We start from the raw sequence: 20,785 nt of genomic DNA, 5'->3' as shown, positions 1-20,785 counted from the left end.
TTTTATTTAGGTATTTTTGGCAGTATATGCCAATAGGGTTTGTGTAGACCTTCTTTTCCTATACATCTAGATTTTACTCCTTTTTTTTATACATCTAGATGTGACTCCTATTTCCTAAACCCCTTTTTTTACAATTAGAATCATAGAATCATAGAATCATAGAATGGTAGAGTTGGAAGGGACCTCCTGGGTCATCTGGTCCAACCCCCTGCTCAAAGCAGGATTCACTAGATCATCTCAGACAGATGTCTGTCCAGCCTCTGTTTGAAGACGTCCATTGAAGGGGAACTCACCACCTCTCGTGGCAGCCTGTTCCACTCATTAATCACCCTAACTGTCAAAAAGTTTTTTCTAAAATCTAATCTGTGTCTCCTCCCATTTAGCTTCATCCCATTGCTTCTAGTCTTTCCTTGTGTAAATGAGAATAAAGATGATCCTTCTACAATGTGACAGCCCTTGACATATTTGTAGACAGCTATTAAGTCTCCTCTCAGTCTTCTTTTTTGCAAGCTAAACATTCCCAAATCCTGCAACCGTTCCTCATAGGACATGGTTTGCAGACCAGTCACCATTCTGGTCGCTCTTCTCTGAACTTGCTCCAGTTTGTCTATGTCTTTTTTAAAATGTGGTGCCCAAAACTGTACACAGTATTCCAGATGAGGTCTGACCAAAGAGGAGTAAAGACCGATAATGACTTCACGTGATCTAGACTGTATGCTTCTGTTAATACATCCCAGAATTGTATTTGCCTTTTTTTTTTTACCTATGATGTAGACCAATAATTACATTTCCAGGTTTGCAGTATCATGTTAGGATCAGATATAGGATCTCGGTACACCTCTGCAGTTAATCTATTGTACATTACAGTCATACAGTGCTGGATCACATACGGTAGTGTTCAAAATAACAGCAGTGTGTTCAAAAACATGAGTTAAGCACAAAATCTTTATACTAGTTTTTATTTCCATGCATTGGGAACATTGCACACTGTTTTCTAATTCAAAACATGGAGAGAAATGTATATAAGGCTGTGTGCCCACGATGCGTATTTCATGCGTTTTTGGTGCGGAAATTTCCGCAGCGTAAACGCATGATAAATGCATGGTTAGCCTTCTGCCATGGTCCCCTATGCAATCCCACACTTTCAATGCCCATGCTGCGGATTTTTCCACAGCGTTTATGCTGCGCACAAAAATCCGCAGCATGTCCATTAATTTTGCGGAAGCGCTGCGTAATCGCCGCCATTGACTTGCATTGAGACGCACATAATCCGTGTCAGTACATTTGTACTCATGGATTATATGCGTTTCAATGTGCGGATGGTACCCAAGTCTGGAGGAGAGGAGACTCTCATCCAGACCTGGGTACCATTGTACCTGTAAAAAAAAGAATAAAATAAAAAATAAAGATTATATTCACCTTCCGACGGCCCCCGGTCTCCTTCCCTGTGCTTGCGGGCAGGACTGAAGGACCTGCGGTGACGTCACAGTCATGTGACCGCAGGCCCTTCAGTGCAGTGTCCCGCGATCATCTGGCAGCCAGGAAGGAGCGCAGCAACACACGCCGGGCCATCAAAGGGTAAGTATAGGTTTATTTTTAAACATTCTTTTACGGTCACACTATATAAATCCATGCCGTTTGCATGGATTTATATAGTGTGACCTAGTTGTCAAGCACTTTCCAAGTGATGCTAAAATCGCCTGGAAAGCGCTTGTCAATCCGCATGCGGAAACGCATGTGAAGAATGCTTCAAATCCGCATGTATTTGGCAGGAAAAACGCATGCACAATCTGCATGCGTTTTTTCTGCCAGGGAGATGCAGAAATGCTGCAGAAATTTTCTGCTTCATTTCTGCATCGTGGGCACATAGCCTAATTGTAACTACTTTACAGAAAAGTACAAAAAATAAATATTGGCTGTTCTAAAAAAAAAATAGCAGTGTCTGCATTTGTCTTTACAAACTCATAATATGTACTCTTTTTTTAAGGATTTAGCATTCTGTGAATCACTAACCTAATATTTAGTTGTATACCCACAGTTTTGTAGAACTGCTTCACATCTATGTTGCATAGTCAACCAACTTCTGGCACCTGTCATTCCAGCCCAGGATGCTTTGACTACATCCCACAATGTTTTGGCATTTGTTGGCTTATGTAACATTGGCGTCTCTGCCTCCTGCCGGGCAGAGACGCCGTTCCCCTCACCGCCGCGGTCCCGGTCCGGCGTCTTCCTGCTCCCCTCCTGATGCTGCTGTGGCGCGCACCGCGTGCAGCTTCCCGGGCACTGTGCTTAGGGCGCGCGCGCGTTCCCTCCCTCTTAACGGGGCCACGCGCGCCGTCCTAAAGAGTCCCCGGCCAAGGGCGGGAGGACTTCCCCTTTATAAGGCACCTCCTCCAAAATGGAGGTGCCTGTGCAAGGTTGTTGTTTTGTGTGCTAACACTTCCTTCAGCCCTCAGGTCCCGCTATCTGTCAGTCTTGCCTGCCAGACTGTCTAACAGTCCTGCCCGCCAGTCTGTCTAGCAGTCCTGCCCGCCAGCCTGCTTACCTGGAGCACCTGCCAGTTACCTGCCATGCCCGCCAGCCTGCTTACCTGGAGCACCTGCCAGTTACCTGCCGTGCCCGCCAGCCTGCCTACCCGGAGCACCTGCCAGTTACCTGCCGTGCCCGCCAGCCTGCCTACCCGGAGCACCTGCCAGTTACCTGCCATGCCCGCCAGCTTGCCTACCCGGAGCACCTGTCTGGCTATCCGCTGTACCCGCCTGCTTGCCTACCCGGAGCACCTGTCTGGCTATCAGCCGTACCTGCCTGCTTATCTACCCCGATCACTCGCCAGCCTTCCTGCCGTGCTCATCCGCTGTACCGGTCAGTTCCTGTCATCTGACCCTTGGGAGTCACCTGCTCTCACACAAGGTCGGTCCCAGAGTAGCACCTGGTTCACCTGCCCGGTCCCTCCCTGGTTCACGGAGTCGACTAAGCTGCCGTGTGAACTGGGTCAGTTCGAGTAGGCACTTAGTTATGCCCCTCTGGTTCCGCCTAGCACCGAAGCACAGAGGTTCCACCACCCAGACTCGTAACAACTTAGCCTCAGAAACTGCATTTTTGCTGTCACCCCACAAGTGTTCTATCGGATTAAGGTCCAGAGATTCGGCTGGCCACTCCATAACCTCAATTTTGTTGGACTGGAAGCAAGATTTTGCTAATCTACTGGCGTGTTTAGGGTCGTTGTCTTGTTGAAACACCCATTTCAAGGTCATATCCTCTTCAGGGTAAGGCAACATGACCTCTTACAGTATTTTAGTATATGCAAACTGGTCCATGATTCCTGGTATGCGGTAAATAGGTCCAGCACCATAGTAAGAAAAAGATGCCCATATCATGAGGCTTGCACCACCATGCTTCACTGTCTTCAGAGTGTACTGTGGCTTGAATGCAGTGTTTGAGGGTCGTCTGCCGAACAGTCTGCGGCCCTTGGACCCAAAAAGAACAATTTTACTTTCATCAGTCCACAAAATGTTTCTCCATTTCTCTTTAGGCCAATTGATGTGTTCTTTGGCAAATTGTATCCGCTTCAGCGCATGTCTTTTTTTTTTTTTTTTTTTTCTTCACAGGGGGACTTCTTGCTAAGATATTAGCTTCACAAAGGAGTCTTCTGTCACAGTAATCACAGGTAACTTGAGACGGTCTTTGATCATCCTGGAGCTGATCATTGGCTGAGCGTTTACCATTCTTCGATCCATTCGAATGGTAGTCTTCCGTTTTCTTCCACGTCTCTCTGGTTCTGCTTTCCATTTTAAAGCAATGGAGATAATTTTAGCTGAACAGCCTATCATTGTCTGCACTTCTTTATAAGTTTTAGCCTCTCCAATCAAATTTTTAATCAATCAAAGTACACTGTTCTTCTGAACAATGTCTCAAACGACCCATATTTCTCAGGTTTTCAAGGAGAAATGTATGTACAACATGTGCTGGCTTCACCCTTAAATAAGGGCCACCTGATTCACACCTGTTTCTTCACAGAATGACTGACCTCACTAATTGAACTCCACACTGCTATTATTTTGAACACACCCCCTTTCAATTAATTATTCAAATACAGACTCAAAAACATGCAGATCATGAATGCGGAGTCTGTTGGTTTTCTTAGAATCTACTGCACCAACTGGTAAATTGTTTGACATGTGGTAATATAATTTATACCAAAAACAGTGATTGATCTGGTTAGTCATATTGGATTGCTATTATTTTGAACACTACTGTATATGTGACATGCTATATAGATGTCAAGTTTTTCTTGCTTGTCTGTCATTGGTCAGTATACATAATGTGATTAAGTGGACACTACACTGTGTTCCAAATTATTATGCAAATAATATTTTCTCAGATTTTCCCAATATGAATTGCAGTCATTGTAATTTTCCAGTCAAATAACTATTAGAGTACAACTGAAAGGTTTTTGAACAAACTGCCTATGATAACAGTATAGTTTTTAAAAAATAAAACACTCAAAATGCATGTTCCAAATTATTATGCACAGCAGAGTTTTCAACCTTTTCATTTTAATAAAGAACAAAAAAATGGTCATTTTTGAAATTATAAGCATTAGCAGGTTATTACAAACTGAAATCAAACAGCTTTCAACTCAAAACTTTATTCTAGGTGATGTTACATTTGCACATAGGACCCCTTGTTCGAAAGGAGCTTCTGAACTCTCTCGTCCATTGAATTTGTCAGGTTTTGGATGGTTTCTGCTTCAATTGTTTTGCATGAGGACAGAATACCCTCCCAGAGCTGTTGCTTAGATGTGAACTGCCTCCCGCCATCATAGACACTCCGTTTGATGATGCTCCAGAGGTTCTCAATGGGGTTGAGGTCAGGGGAGCATGGGGGCCACACCATAAGTTTGTCCCCTTTTATGCCATAGCAGCCAGAGATGCAGATGTGTTATGTGCAGCATGAGACGGTGCATTATCATGCATGAAAATGATCTTGCTGCGGAATGCACGGTTCTTCTTCTTGAACCATGGCAGGAAGTGCTGTTTGAGAAACTCAACATACATTATGGAGTTCATCTTTACCCCTTCAGGGATCCTAACGGGGCCGACAATCTCTCTCCCCATGATTCCAGCCCAAAACATTACTCCACCTCCTCCTTGTTGGCGCCGTAGCAGTGTTTGCATGGGGTGTCCATCAACCAGCCATCCTCCACTCCATCCATCTGGACCATCGAGCGTTGCACGGCACTCATCGGTAAACAAAACAGTTTTGAAGTCAGACTTCATGTATTGTTTGGCCCACTGGAGCCGTTTCTGCTTGTGTGCAGTGGATAGAGGAGGTCGACAGGATGGCTTACGCACAGCTGCAAACCTCTGAAGGACCCTGAATCTTGTTGTTCGGGGGACGTTGGAGGCACCAGCAGCTTCAAAAACTTGTCTGCTGCTATGACCAGGCTTTTTTGTCGCTGCTCTTTAAACCTGACGTAATTGCCTGTAGGAAAGAGTCCTCAATTTTCCCTTATCAGCACGCACACGAGTGTACTGTGAATACATACTTCTTGATTGTGCGATGATCATGATGAAGTGTCTTGGCAATGTTGATTGTAGTCATGCCTTGACCTAAACACTCCACAATTTGTTGCTTCTCAGCAGCCGACACATCCTTTTTCTTTCCCATTTTGGCAGAAAATGTAGGCTGCTTAATAATGTGGGACAGCCTTCTTAAGTAGTCTTGCCTTTCATTGGACACACCTGCCAAACTATCTAGCACAGGTGTCTGCAATTGCTTACAGTGATATAAAGAGCCCTGACACACATCACCATCAATGAGTTTAACTGACAAACAAACAAATTCTTCCCTTAACACTCCTAAACACATTTTGCATAATAATTTGGAACACAGTGTAGTTTTTGGTGGCTTTCCACTACCAATTGTGGCTCTTTTAATTATATTGTTTCAAAAAAAGTTATATTTTAGGCCGTTTTGATTAACAAAAATTTCGTTAGTACTACTACACAGCAGTCTGATCATACACACTGCCGAAAAGTGGTTGCAATCTTCTCTGGGGTTGTTTTCCTTTCCCTGTATGATGCTGCCTTCTAAAGATTGGCAACGTCACAAAGGAGAAAATATAGACGCCCCCAGGGAAGAATCTCTGCTAATGCCCCCTGGGTTGAAGGGGAAGTTAGGCATATCGAGCACCCTAAACTTTAGAATCCAATATCTCTGCAAAGGAGAGGAGAAATAGAAAAATAAAAATTATGTTTTATTTAGCTCTTTAGCCCCTTTATCATAAGGTAGTTAGTTTAACATGTAAAAAGCGGTGAAATGTTCTCTTAAAACAATAGGTAATTTTCTGATGGTACAATCACTTAGACTCTGTTGACTGGTTTAGCCTTGTGTCAAACCTGTTGTAATCGGTCTGGTAAGCCTTGTGTCAGATACTATGGGAGGTAATGATCAGATAGACATTATGCCATGTAATGCCAGGAAAAAGGGCAAGTCTATGCAAACTGTGGACAGCTAATGTATCATCCTGCAACATTCACAATCCATCATCCGCACTTTTACTGCATCACACTACACAATATTATCCCTATGTTTACAGACTAGAGAGTATATAACAGAGATATCATTTATGCCAGTCATCAATTGACCCTTTTTTATCGAGACTCAACACTAATATGCTACGTTTTTGGTTAAAAAATACAATAGTCATATCATGTCCATGTAGCTTGGATATTTAATTTGTATAACAAATGATTAGGCTCGACATCTTTTTCTTATGACATGTTAGTGTTTAAGTGTTAAATCTATTACATGGAGCACTTGATATTAGGAACAAATGAGAAACATTGTATGATTAAATTATCAGGAAAGGTAATGACAAAATTATAGAGGCCTCGGTAATAATGATGTTGAAACCAGTTCTTGATATGGGCATACTAAATGAGGAAGGTGCTAGAAAGATTTCATTATAATGTTGGTTATACAGCTTCTATTTTAAGGCCACAATTTTATTGGCTTTCCTCAAAACTAAACCCTGTTTTACAAAAAAAGCTCCTCTTGTATATTCACCCACAGCTTATGGGGACACACCGCACATAATTTACAGGCAGAAGACATTATTTTAAGATCATGTAAATGAGTGGTAGTTGGAAAAGCTCCCAAGAGGATGTTACTGTAGATGTGACGCATTGATCTTCAGACCATACCATGAAGCCAGATCAACGTTGTATCTTCCCAAACTAGTACATATTTCTCACTTGACTTCAAAAGGAGTCCAGTTAGTATCAAGCAAAGCCTATACACGTACAATCAATTATTTATACTGGAATATATCATAATATGGTCCTCTGTCCGTGATGAAGTACAAACATCTGTAGCTCAACCCAACAGCCTTTTACGCTGCCGTCCTTCACGTGGCAAGAATATGCCGCTAAGTGTACTAAGACACTCCACCCAGAGTCAAAACGTCAAAGCATATGTTGCAAACTCGCACTGGTTTATTCAAGTCAAACTTGATAATAGGAATCTCCTTTGTTGAGCACTTATGACATAGGAGTCGTCCACAATGTCGACTGTAGAAAGAGAGAAAAAAAAAATTAAAACATGACAATTATAGTCAGACATTTCTTAGAAAAATGATTAATGTTAACGATGGGAGAGAATTCTGTTTTCTGGTTTTGGTTAAGGTTCTGCTTAAAATCTCTTGATTGCTTATATCTGGTAGTGGCTGTGTCTAGTATTGTAGTTCTGCTTACTCTATTGGGACTGAGCTTCAGAGAGCTGCAGTACTGGTCACAGCCACTACAACAAGTATGGCGCTGTGCGTGGATAACAATGAAGTAGATAGAGCATCCCAAGTCATTCAACCAGCAGATTGTTGGAGGTGTTCAGAGTAGGATCTGACATTGATGGCCTAGTCTATATATATAGTTTTTTTTTATCACCTTCTGCTCCATGACGTATATATCTGTCGTGGTGTGTTTGTATTGTGCCAGCTCAGGAGCTGAGCCTGCTCCAGACAAAGGAGTGTAGCAGCTGTGATCAAAGAGTGCTGTGGGTTGTCATGGCAGCCAGCAGCACCATGTTGAGGTTTCTGTAAAGTACATGGCTAGGGCTACAAGGCGATGTGTCACATGATAGCAACTCTCAGATAAGTCTTGCGACTAGAAATATCTGTGCAACTTGTCTGCAACTTTTGGTCATGCGACTATTTTAGAGCTCTGATTTTGCTACAAAAAAAAAAAAATTGCCAAATCTTAGATAAGTCACAGTCACATGTGAATTGCAGGGAGGTTTACAGCAAGCGAGTTGGGTGTGTCTTGCGACAGAAAATCCAACACATATGTAAACATTTGCAACACGGTGTTGGAGTAGGATGCAATGAGACAACATAGGAGATCATTAGATGTAATGTCGCAATGTGACACTGTGATTTCACAGTCAAAATGACATGTCGATGTGTAGGTTTAGCCTTAAAGTGAACCTGGGCTGTATGCATCATGCACTGGGTGGCAACCTCCTTCCTTGCCCTAGAGTAATAGGCTTCTGCCTACGTGCGGGTATAGACAGAGACCAGGGCAGCGGACAGGAAGCAGCCGCAGGGAATCCGCCTGTCCAATTAAGTCTCCAGTGCGGCTCGGTCCTCGGCTGCTTTTCAAGTAAGTTTTTCTCTGAAATGCTGTAGCATTTCAGAGTCAAACATACCTGACTTAAATCATGCCAGTGTCTGATACGTGCTGCCTCTACAAGCAAGCATTTCATTTCTTGTAGAGGCCAAGAGATCTAAAAATATAAAGTTTTTAAATAAATCATATACCGTATATTGTATTTTAAAAAACAAAAGTTTGAATTGTTTTTCCCAATTCAAAAATAATTAGAAAAAAAAACATTTGGTATCGCTGCATCCATAATGTATCAAAATATAAAATTATTTAGACCATAAGGCAAATGCCATAAAGGAAAAAAATGGAAACACTAGAATTGCCATTTTTTTGCAACACACAGCGATTAAAATGGAGTATATAAAAACTACAGCTCAGCTCACAAAACACAAGCCCTGATCCATCGGTGGAAATTATGGGTTTTAGAAAATAGTGACTTAAACCATTATTTTTTTTTAAAAAAAAGTCAACTTTTTTTTAAGCCACTAAAATAAAAAACGACATAAAAGTTTGGTATTGCTGTTTGTATTAATGTGAATAATCATTTTGTCAGCTCATTTTTACTGTAAAAACTATGTCGGAATGGCATTTGATTCTTTCAGCATTTCACTGCACTTGGAGTTTTTTCTCTGTTTTTCAGTACAATATAAAGGTAAAATGAATGGTGACAAACAAAACTCCAACATATCCTGCAAAAAACAAGCCCTCGTATGGCCATGTTGACAGAAGAATAAAAGAATTATGGCTCTTGGGAGAAGAGAAGGGAAAATCAAAAGTGCAAAAGCAAAAATGGGCAGCATTCTTAAAGGGTTAAAGAGAATTTGTGTTATCTTGATGTACGAAAAGTGATCCATCTTACCAGTGGTGCTTGCGTGTTGTAACGCCAAATTTGGCAGCACACTCATAGCAATTGGAACCATCACACCATGGAGGTTCCTGAGTTAACATATCTGGGAAAAGAAAAAGATACTTAAATGTATGAAAAATGGACCACAGGTTTAACCTGATAGTATTCCTTTGAGTATTCGTATAACTTGCCTAAAAGTCGAAACAGAAGCTGTTTAGTGGCTACTTGATAGTTAAATATGTTAATCCCTTGGTTGTTGTTCACTCCCAGTCTGGCACCGGCTTTCACAATGACGCGGCAGAGGTTGGCATTTCCCTTCATATACGCCAATAGAAGAACTAGAAAAAAAATGTCAAGGCCATCATGTGATACCAATAATAATAGTTCTATCCATTGACTAATAATAGGTTAGTATCTTGGGAGCGGATTAGAACTTAAAGGGGTTTCCACTACCCGCACAAAGCCTTTTCAAATAAAGTATACCCCTTTGTAAAATTAAAATAACAGATACTCACTTTTCACACCGGCACCGTGCCAACATTCTCTGCTCTGGGTCTCGCCCACAATGATATGCCAGGTGAGCGCTGCAGCCAATCAGCAGTTCCTATTAGGTTGCTGCGCTCTCACTTCCTTCAGATGAAAATCGGACAAGCAGAAGAAGAAGTGAGAGCGCAGAAGCCTAATAATGGCTGCTGATTGATATGCCACGTGAGCCCTGCAGCCAATGTAATGCGAATCCGGATAGACCTGGCACCAATATCACTGGAATGGTGCCCATGCGGGAGTGGAGTATGTGTTATTTTTACTTTACCAGTGAGACTATGTTATTAAAGTAGTGGACAGCTCCTTTAATAAACATTTCGTATGACTATTCCTGGAAACTAGCACTCTTGTCCACTTATTCTTGACTTCAAATTGGTTCTCAACCGTGTATGGTGTTCATGTCCAAGCTAAATCTGTTGTATATCTATTGGGGCACCTGGGTGACAGAGAGGGCTATTACAATAGGTATTCTGAGGATAGTTTTGTTAGCTTACCCTCTCACAATGATCAATTATGTACAAAGTCAACAATCTGTGGTACGCCAGCCGCTTTAAAACTATGACTACCAGTATGATCGGCCAGGAACTGGCTAAATGCTGTGCCACAGGTAGTGAAACATATCAAAACAAACATTTCCCTTAAAGAGATATTCCAGGATGTGTTATTTTAACAGATTTGAACCTGATAGCCAGATTTTTAAAAAAAAATCTCAGATCATCCCTTTAATTTGTTGTTACAGATTCTACCACAAGCTAAACAAACTGCTGGTTAGTAAAATATAGGCATAAAACTATTCATGAATAACGAAAGCATAATGAATTTAACAAACACTACACACTAAAACACCACAAATATTAGGAGACCGAGGGCACTAATGGTCGGTAAAAAAGTCATCACCTGTGTTTCCCTCTGAATCTGGTTTATCAAGTGGGTATTCTGGCATACATTCCAGGAAGAGATCAAAGATGGCAGCTGCATTTTCCTTCCCATACTGCCCTAAGATGTGTATTGGCGATTGGCCCCTGTCAAAATTAATATGTTGTTAGGTAGAGCCACAGTGAAAGGACTCCTATTACCAGCACCTCGCTCTGAACATCTGTTGGGTCCTGACCCAATGCCCTTTAAGACCAGCACATATTGTGAAAATAGCAACCAGTAATATGTTTGGTCCCTGGCCAATGGTACTTTTCTTGCTTTTGTTAATAAATGACACTTCCTTCTTAAAGGGAATCTGTCAGCAGGATTTCACCTACCAAACTATTTGCTCATTCAAAGACAAGTCCAGCAATACCTTTAGATGCCCAGTCTGTTCCTCTATTACTGAGAAATCAGCGTTTGAATTGATATATAAATGAAGCTAAAAATCCATTTGTAGATTTGAAGCTTCTGTCACTCCAGCTCTATTCCCCACCCAGCTCCGCCTTCTCCTCTTGCTTGACCCACAGCGCCTTAGCCTTTGGAGTAGAGCTGGTGTGACAGAGGCTTCAGATCCACATATAGCTCTTTAGCCTCATTTGCATATCAATTCAAAACGAGAATTTATCAGTAACGAAGGAACAGACTGGCCATGTAAAGGTATTGCTTGACTTGCCTTTGAAAGAGCTACATGTACATATAAATAGCAGAGTGAAATTCGGCTGGCAGATTATCTTTAAGACACCAATTTTATAACAATCGTTTCATAAAACTTTATTGCCACCGTGGACAATGACACTGATGACCACAGCCACAGAAAACTTCTCAACTTACAAAAACAAAAAGTAGTGATTTTTTTCTCTACAAAACATTAATAAAAACGTCTTGATTTAAAAAAAAATTCTTTCATGTTCAAGAGAAACTGCTGATTTTATGCCATTCTTTGTTAGACGATTTTGCATATATAATGCCTGATGTGTATATTCTGCCCACTGTAGACCTTGTAGAATGGCATTTGGGCCATATACAGTTTAAATTTAGACTTGAAATACTTTCATAGTATTAAATTCACCACTAACCCGATGAAACACTACGGTAGTGATGGTCAATATGTACTTATTTACTGCTTACCTCAAGTTAAGGGCCTCTGCATCAACATTACATTCTGTTAAAAGACAGCGAATATTGTTCAGGCGGCCATGCATTACTGCCAGATGAAGTGCTGTAAGGGGGAATAAAACAAGTCAGACCTATGATGTATAATGAGACTACTGGAACCCATGAATGTGGTTTCTTAACTGGTTTTAAATAATTCAGTAACCCTACATTAGTGCTGCCAAGTGAGCAGCACCTAAGCGCCTCATCTATTTGCATGACATTGCTGCACTTTTAGTACATAAGTCCACTTGGTCTCAGTGACTAAACATTGGTTGCAGCTTGGGGTTTTGGGACAAATCATTCAGATTTTTTTTTCTTGTTACCTTAAAGGGGTTGGCTGACATAACTTACTCATGCCCCTTGAGGAAGTAACATTAACGCGAAACGCGTGTTGGGGAGAGCGGCCGAGGTGCGGACAGGACATACAATGGGTAAATACCTTTCATAAACTCACTCATGTCTAACATACTTTTTCTATATATAAGCTCTGACATATAGGAAATCTGTAACTGGCAACCCTCTATACTACAGTTATTTATATGTTGTCAATCCAGACAGCAATAAATGGGTTTTCCATCTATGAGTAAATATATTACTATGTCCCTTATGGCTATATTTTTGTAATCAAGACAATTATTGGCATGTTAGACTCAAAGTAATATAGTTGTATCCTGGTCCAAACCCTCAACCCACATACCTAGGGATCTAATCATTGATTCTTATATGTACCAATCATATTCTGTATCAAATATTTATGTTTTCATTTATTATTTTTTGCTTATGTTATTCTTTAGTCTAAATAAAATGTAAATAATTTTGTAGCAAAATAGACTGCTGTTCTCCTTAGTGTACATATTATGATGAGTCGCTAACATATGGATACATTTCAAAATGTGGAACGGCTATCTTTATAAAACTTTTAGTACATAAGTCCACTTGGTCTCAGTGAGTAAAAATTGGTTGCAGCTTGGGGTTTTGGCACAAATCATTCAGATTTTTTTTTCATGTTACCTTAAAAAGGGTTGTCAGACATAACTTATCACCCATCAACAGAACAGCAGATAAGTGTCTGGTTGCTGAGTTCCTTATAAGCCCTATGAATATGGCTCTAGAGACTCTCTTATGAATGGAGAAATGGTCACACAGGTGCATCAGCAGTCTGTTCACTGCTTATGGGACAGACTGAAGTAGCAAAGTGCTCTACATGGCTGTTAGTCCCATAGCCAATCGATGGAGCAGTGGAAACCATGCGAGACCATTATTGAATTCAAACAGGGCACCCCATAGAGGAGTTCTAGGAATCAGTTGGGTTCACAGTTGTAAAACCCCCAAAGAACAGACACATATCACCTATCCGGTGGTTAAATTTTAAGTGGTTATGGTTGACCAACTCCTTTAAAGAAAATGTTCCCATTATCACACTGCAGCACTGCATAGCTCACTTGTCAGTTTTGCTTTATATACAGTGGGTGAAATAAGTATTGAACACGTCACCAATTTTCTCAGTAAATATATTTCTAAAGGAGCTATTCACATGAAATTCTCACCGGATGTCGATAACAACCCATCCAATCCACACAAGCAAAGAAATCAAACTATAAATGTCCATAAATGAAGTTGTGTGTAATACTGAAAAATGACACAGAGAAAAAGTATTGAACATGCTTATTGAAATGTATTTAATAATTCGAAAAAAGGCTTTGTTGGTGATGACAACTTCAGTCGCAGGCATTGCTCAGGTGTGATTTTGGCCCATTATTCCACACAAACGCTCTTCAAATCCTGAAGGTTCTGTGGGCTCCTTCTATGGACTCTGAGCTTTACTTCCTCCCATAAATGTTCTATTGGATTCAGGTCAGGTGATTGGCTGGGCCATTCTAGGAGCTTTATTTTCTCTCTCAGAACCAATTGAAAGTTTATTTGACTGTGATCTCGCTGAAATGTCCACCCTTGTTTCATCTTCATCATCATGATAGATGGCAGCATATTTTTATCAACAATGTCTTGGTACATTTGTGCATTCGTCCTTCCTTCAATTATATGAAGCTTGCCTATGCCTTATGCTAATAAACAGCCACACACCATGATGTTCCCACCTCCAAACTTCACTATTTGTGTGGTGTTTTTGGGGTGATATGCAGTGCCTTTTGGCCTCCAAAAATGGTGTGTATTATAGCATCCAAATAATTCAACTTTGGTCTCATCTGACCAGACTATATTCTCCCAGTATTTCACAGGCTTGACTAAATGTTGTTGAGCAAACTTTAAATGCGCTTGAACATACTTTTTGTTCAGCAATGGAGTCTAACATGGTGAGCGTGCATACAGGCCATGGAGATTGAGTGCATTACTTGTAGTTTTCTTTGAAACAATTGTACCTGCTGATTCCAGGTCTTTCTATGCTCTCCACAGTGGGTCCTTGACTGTTTGACAACTCTTCTGATAATTCTTTTCACTCCATTGTCTGAAATCTTGGGAGGAGCACATGGTTATGGACGGTTTATGGTGAAATTATGTTCTTTCCACTTCCAGATTATGGCCCCAACAGTGCTTACTGGAGCCTTCAGTAGTTTAGAAATTCTACTGCAACCAATGCCATCAGTATGTTTTGCAACAATAAGAGTGACAAAGGTCTTGAGACAGCTCACTGGTTTTACCCATCATGAGATGTTTCTTGTGTGGCACCTTTGTAATGAAACCTTTTTATAGGCCATCAGTTGAACAGGCTGATATTATTTTCCACTAAGTGGCAACATTGCTTTCTTATTACGGATAGATTTCTGCTGGTGTCATGATTTTCCGTGGCTTTTTGCACCTCTTTCTTCATGTATTCAATACCTTTTACCTGTTTCATTTCTTATTATTACACAACTTAAATTTATGGACATCTATGGTCTGATTTCTTTGCCTGTGTGGATTGGATGGGTTGCTATCGATATCTGGTGAGAATTTCATGTCAATATAACCTTTAGAAATATATTTACTTATTGGTGACGTGTTCAATACTTATTTCACCCGCTGTACTTGAATGTAATTATTGAAACTAAAACAAATAAATGAGTTAGTCCCTTTAAGAGGTGTTGAAGCATCTGAACACCCCTATCCCTATGCAGTTTGGTCTAACCAAGGCAAAGAGACATTATAGAAATAGACCCACAACTATGAGACAATATGGAGAAGCTTTAAGTAAAACCTTCTTTTTATCGCTGGACCTGTTTCACCCATGTATTACATAGTTGGAGAATACTTCCTTAAGTGATTACCAGTCTTTCAACTGATTGATGGGGCACGGTCTTTAACAAAAAGGGCTCTCATCAAAGACCATCTATTTTCTACTATAATTACCATTGTTTCCATTTTCGTCTGCAGCCCCAAAATCCACACCGTTCTCCAGGAGCACAGAACAGATAGTGGGGAGATCTTGTTGTGCTGCGAGGTGAAGGGCAGTCTGGCGATGCTTTGTCAGTTCATTCACTTTGGCACCTGCAAGAAGCTAAAACAGCAGAGAAATTATTGATCTAGACACCAACATCAACAAAATAAGAGCATACAAAGCCTTATGTTTGCAAACCAGGATGTTAATAATGCCTTGTAGAGCAAACATTACGATTCCCAAAAAATATTAAGAAATCTATTGGGTAGATCGAACACATACATGTAAATCCCATGATCTAGAAATGTACGTATCACATACCAGGTTACGGACAATAATCTCAGATCCGGCCTGCACCGCCAGGTGAAGAGGAGTTAACTTGGAAGCATCCTGCACTCTTGAATTGACATTGGCCTGCACACTGATCAGGAATAGCACACTCTCAATGTCTGAATTCTGCACGGCCACATGCAGAAAATTCCTTCCTTTGTTATCTACCTAGATAAGTGCGAAAAAGAGAAGAAAAGTACAATATTTCGGTTTAATCACTTGTGGATGTTGCAGCTTTTTATTTTATTATAAGATCAGAGATAGCATTTTCATACAATCATTCAATCCCTACAACTACTTTAAAATCAAGGGGAAGAGTGACAAAACACTGTCCACTGCTTTTATATTGATGAGCTATCCCTAGGACAGCAAAACCAAAGAAATGAGCTGGAGCACATGCTGGTATAAATGCAATGTGTAGGACAGGTAACCCATATAAGATTGGTGGGGGTCTAGCACTCAGAATCCCTCACTGGTCAGCTGTTATTAGTTCCGCTAGCTGCCAGATGGAAACCGTGCACACAGCCGGAACAGCATAGCTCCATACACTGTTTCTTGGCGGCTGCCAAGAACTGCAGATCACATCAGCTCCTATTCTCTTCAATATGAACAGAGATGCAGTACCGATAGCAGCCTCTACACCGTGAACGGTGCTTCCATGTTTGGGCTCCATTCAGTTTACATCCAGTCATTGCTGCAGGTGACAACAGCTGATCAGTGGGGAAGTTGTACCCCCATCGATCTTATATTGATGACCTATACTAAGAATAAGTCATAGAAGTAGAGGACAACCCTTTTAGCCACCTGATTATTAATGGTCCTTTAAAGGGATGTTAGAATCTCAGCTTTTCATGGTTGAGACAGGTGTAAAAGTGTCCTGGCGTCAGTCACATGAGATGGAGCAACAAACACAATTGTAAGTCCATAGAAATAAACCAATGTTAACAAAACTGTTCAGCATAGAAAGGTTTCTTTTATTTTAGTACCTGCTCAGCCGCTCCTGGTTCCCGTTTTAAAATGGCCTCTGCCGCTTTGTTATTTTTGAATGTCATGGCACATGCGAAGGGGGTCATACCCTGTCTATCCCTCACATTCAGCCGGATTTCAGGGTGAGAGATCATTAATTGGATAATTACACGGTGCTGGTTGCTGATGGCAACATGTATTGGAGTTCTCCCTTCTGCATCCTGTAATACAAATACAGGACTTTATCTCACATATGTGAGGTAATTCTCACAAATCAAAATCCATTCATTGGTATAGCTAACATAGTTCACTTAATGGACATAGTACTGTATGTACCTGTGCATTCACATTGGCACCAAACTCCAAAAGGCACTGCACTACTTCTTCTAATCCCCAACTTGCTGCCAAGTGCAGAGGTGTCTGCCCATCTCTGGCCTCCTCTTCCCCTTCTCCATTTGGTCCTGGTTTTCTAGGACTGTTCACGTCACAGCCACTGAAAGAGAGCACAAAATGCAATTCCAATTTACTCACGTGCTTACTACTTTCAGCTACTAGTTTTATAAAATATGACTACGTAAAATGAAATTCCTTAAAAAGAATCTGTCAGCACAATATGACTGCTCAAACCAAGCCCAAGTGCTCGGAGAACCCTTGGCGTGGTGCAGCAGTTCAGTGCGCCCTACCACCTACTTGTTTTCCATCTATCTCCACCCTTTTCTAGCTCCTGTAAAGCAAAAATCTGTCAATCAGAAGTCAGGGATTGCTGGAAAATAAGTAGGTGGGAAGGTGCACTGAACTGTTTGGCCACACCAAAGGGTCGGCGAGCACCCGTGTTGGGTTTGAATAGTCATTTTGTGCTGGCATACTCCCTTTGTGAAAAGTGGAAATTATGTTCTTAGGACAATTAGTGTAAGAATAGTATAAGATATTTCATCAATGCAAAGTAGGAAAGAATCCATGGAGCCAACCTGCGTACAAGGAAGCAAGCAACCTGCTCTTTGTTCTCATCAATGGCTCTGTGCAGAAGAGTCTGTAGACAGCCACTTGGGCCTGGTCCCCAAAACGTTGCATCACATCCATGTCTTACCTAGGACAGGAAAATATATAAATGACCAAAGATAGAAGGAACATTTCACTGGTTCAGTCACTCGAACCAAAGGGCAAAATCAAACAATTTTGCGGAACCGATTTATCTTACCAACGTGGATGCAATATCCTCTAGTTCATTTTCCAGAGCAATCCACAGAGGAGGGTTCCCTTGTTCATCAGTAACAGACATGTCGGCCCCTCGTGTGCAAATAGCATCAACCACTAACGGGAGCTGGTTTTTAATGGCTAACTGAAGTGCAGTCTCCCCATCCTGGGTCCTAAAATAGATCATAGCCATCATCTATGGAGAAGTCATGGTTTTCTTCTCTGTATGTGTTGCTCCAATAAAAAGATAAATTGACATTTCTGTATCTCTGTGTTCTCATTTTAATGGCTTCAAAACAGGCAACAGATTTACAAAAGATCACAAAGGTTATCAACTAAAGTGTAGCACGGATTTGACAATACCAATGATGTAATAAATAAAGGGTCATTGGGGATCACAGGCGCATTAAGCCTAAATAACAAGGCGTTGTCATTATCACTAATTGTCCGCTATCACAATTCCTATCACCAGCGGCTCATAGTATGTAACCATACCTGATATTAATATCGGCTTGGTGTTCCAGTAGGAAAAGAGCACTTTTACTGTCTTGTCTTCGTATTGCCATGTGCAGCAGCGTCTGTCCATCTGACATTGTGTCATTGATTGAGGCGCCTGATCCAAGCAATTGTGCAGCAATGACGTGCATACCTAAAGGTACGGCCAGGGTCGTCAGTGCAGTGGTAGTCATTCATACATAAAGCTATCAGGTCATATTCCTAGTATATCCAATAGCATCTAATAAAAAGACTCCCCAAACTGCTGATATCAAGCAAAAGAAAGGGATACCCTTGTAACAGTAAATTAACTGCATTTAAATAGGTAGTGGGAGATTTTTCTACTGCATGCCTAGTTAATATTCTTATTGTAAAAAAAAAAAAAAAAAAGAAAAGAAAAAATAATCTTACCTGTCCATAATGCCAGCGCCAGCACAGTTTGTTCTCTTGAGTCCTTCAGGCTGAAGTCGGGAATGATTTGAAGATTATTTGTTGCATGCAGAGCATTTGCTGTAAAGAAAATAAAATAAATATATCTACGTATAATAAAAATTTTCATACAAAAAACAGCAAAATCAATGATTTAGTATAAAAAAAAATGTGGCAAACTGTGCACTGCACTTTTAATGATCACCACAGGGTGGAGCTCTCACCTTTCTGTTCTAATATGACTGTCACTACATCTGGATGATTATAAGCTATTGCCATGTGCAGAGGCGTCTGTAAATATGTGCTGGAGGATGGGCTGGTGGGTGGAGATCCTTTAGGAGCAGGGATGGCTTCTTGAGTCTGTAAGTTTGGGTTGGCTCCTTGCTGTAAAAGCTCTGTGGTAAGGTTGGGAAGTCCATGTCGGCAAGCAGTGTGCAAAGGTGTCTCCCCCTAGGATGAGAACAACGTAACCATGAGTTAAGGTCCTGTTCACATTTGCATTTCGGTATTTCTATCAAATTTGAAGACAAGACTAACTGCGCTATTCTAATCATGAGAATAATGAAAACCATGATAGAACTCAAGAAAACCATTATAAAAGTTTGTCTGATGGATCTGTCTCAGCATTGTGGCTTCCATAATAGATAGGATTCATGATGCAGCCCTCACTGAGGAATTTCATAAATCATTAAAAAGAAATATGGTAACCTTGAAGACACTTAACAACAAGGAAAACCATAGCAGGAAGAAGTGTGTCCAAACTTTTAATCGGTACTGTATATATTTCAGGAATGAATTGACGTTCATCAGAAGAGCATCTGCTAAAATACATCTTGAACAGTTGCCTTGGTTTACATGTAGAAAGCAGGACTTACCCATTTATTTTTATGATTGACTATAGCCCCATGGGTTGCCAAGAAGAGCGCAGCGGCCTCATTCCCTGCCCCGGCAGCTCTTTGTAACAAGCAGTTACCTAGGAGGATCATACAGGATAGGAGTTTATTATATGTAAAACAGCAGTATGTTTAGGTTATGGGAAGACTTTCTAGCCTGCTACGTGAATCAACATACGTTTGTACTAGTTCTAGTCAACAAATATTTTCCTGTAATTAAACATATTTTAATGAACACTGGCATGTGAATGTTAAAGGCGTTATTTCCCTCACCTCCCAGCGCATGTGCAAAACGCGGCTCACAGGGAGCGCGCTTGGTTTCCTCCCGGGCCCGTTTGGCTGAGCACAGTGAGGCAGTTCTCTATTGCACAAGCGCCGGGGATCCACAGTGGGGGAAATATGACTTCGACATACATGCGGATTTGGTGGAATAATAAGCAGATGGGCGGGGATAGCTTGGTGACCTCTGCTATAGGCCATACAGGTAAGTATAGATTTACTTTTCTATACCCTGTATGACCATAGTAGAGGTCTGATAACTCCAAAGTGGTGGCAGGTTCCCTTTAATGTTAATAATCTGCAGCTATTGGATTTATTTAACATATAACATGCAAAAATACTTAAAAGGGGTTTTCCCATGAACAAATTTAATTTTAAATCAACATTTTAATCAATAGATCTTTGAATAATAAGGTTACGTTCCCACAATGAGCTTTTGAGATTACAGAATTTCTGCACCTATTATTTAAATTAGGTTACTTGCATTTCTGTGTGCTTTTTTTACCATGCGTCTTTATCTCGGATTGGTAAGTCATGCTTTAAATAAAACAGCTTTGTTTTTGATACATTCTGTTTTTTTGCTTTGATAAAACTTTATAGATATACTTAGGTGCGGATTACATGCGTTTTTGAGGCACTTCCGCCACGGAAACACACTAAAAATGCATGTGCATTTTTTTACCTGCAGATTTTCCGCATC

General features: G+C 40.8%; 1 protein-coding gene across 2 annotated transcripts in view; it reads right to left on the bottom strand.

Moving 5' to 3' along the window:
* Nucleotides 1-6,718: 6,718 nt before the first annotated feature.
* The window catches only part of ANKFY1 (ankyrin repeat and FYVE domain containing 1), a 40,802-nt gene continuing 26,735 nt past the window's right edge, over nucleotides 6,719-20,785 (bottom strand). For both annotated transcript variants that reach the window (XM_073665191.1, XM_073665192.1), the window contains 15 exons: nucleotides 19,789-19,886; nucleotides 19,138-19,363; nucleotides 18,896-18,994; nucleotides 18,485-18,638; nucleotides 17,994-18,162; nucleotides 17,764-17,882; nucleotides 17,132-17,288; nucleotides 16,816-17,016; nucleotides 15,821-15,997; nucleotides 15,472-15,619; nucleotides 12,100-12,190; nucleotides 10,951-11,075; nucleotides 9,702-9,848; nucleotides 9,523-9,613; nucleotides 6,719-7,574 (listed from right to left, as the gene is read on the bottom strand). In XM_073665191.1, the coding sequence (XP_073521292.1) occupies nucleotides 7,442-7,574; nucleotides 9,523-9,613; nucleotides 9,702-9,848; nucleotides 10,951-11,075; nucleotides 12,100-12,190; nucleotides 15,472-15,619; nucleotides 15,821-15,997; nucleotides 16,816-17,016; nucleotides 17,132-17,288; nucleotides 17,764-17,882; nucleotides 17,994-18,162; nucleotides 18,485-18,638; nucleotides 18,896-18,994; nucleotides 19,138-19,363; nucleotides 19,789-19,886 (2,135 nt within the window). In that variant the 3' untranslated portion in view covers nucleotides 6,719-7,441. The remainder of the gene's footprint in view (nucleotides 7,575-9,522; nucleotides 9,614-9,701; nucleotides 9,849-10,950; nucleotides 11,076-12,099; nucleotides 12,191-15,471; nucleotides 15,620-15,820; nucleotides 15,998-16,815; nucleotides 17,017-17,131; nucleotides 17,289-17,763; nucleotides 17,883-17,993; nucleotides 18,163-18,484; nucleotides 18,639-18,895; nucleotides 18,995-19,137; nucleotides 19,364-19,788; nucleotides 19,887-20,785) is intronic.

The sequence above is a fragment of the Phyllobates terribilis genome, unplaced genomic scaffold, assembly GCF_046119375.1.
Source record: "Phyllobates terribilis strain yellow unplaced genomic scaffold, ASM4611937v1 Scaffold_2__4_contigs__length_985480577, whole genome shotgun sequence".
Taxonomy (NCBI): Eukaryota; Metazoa; Chordata; class Amphibia; order Anura; family Dendrobatidae; genus Phyllobates; species Phyllobates terribilis.
The sequence above is the reverse complement of the archived record's forward strand: the minus strand, read 5'-3'. Positions and strand labels throughout refer to the sequence as shown.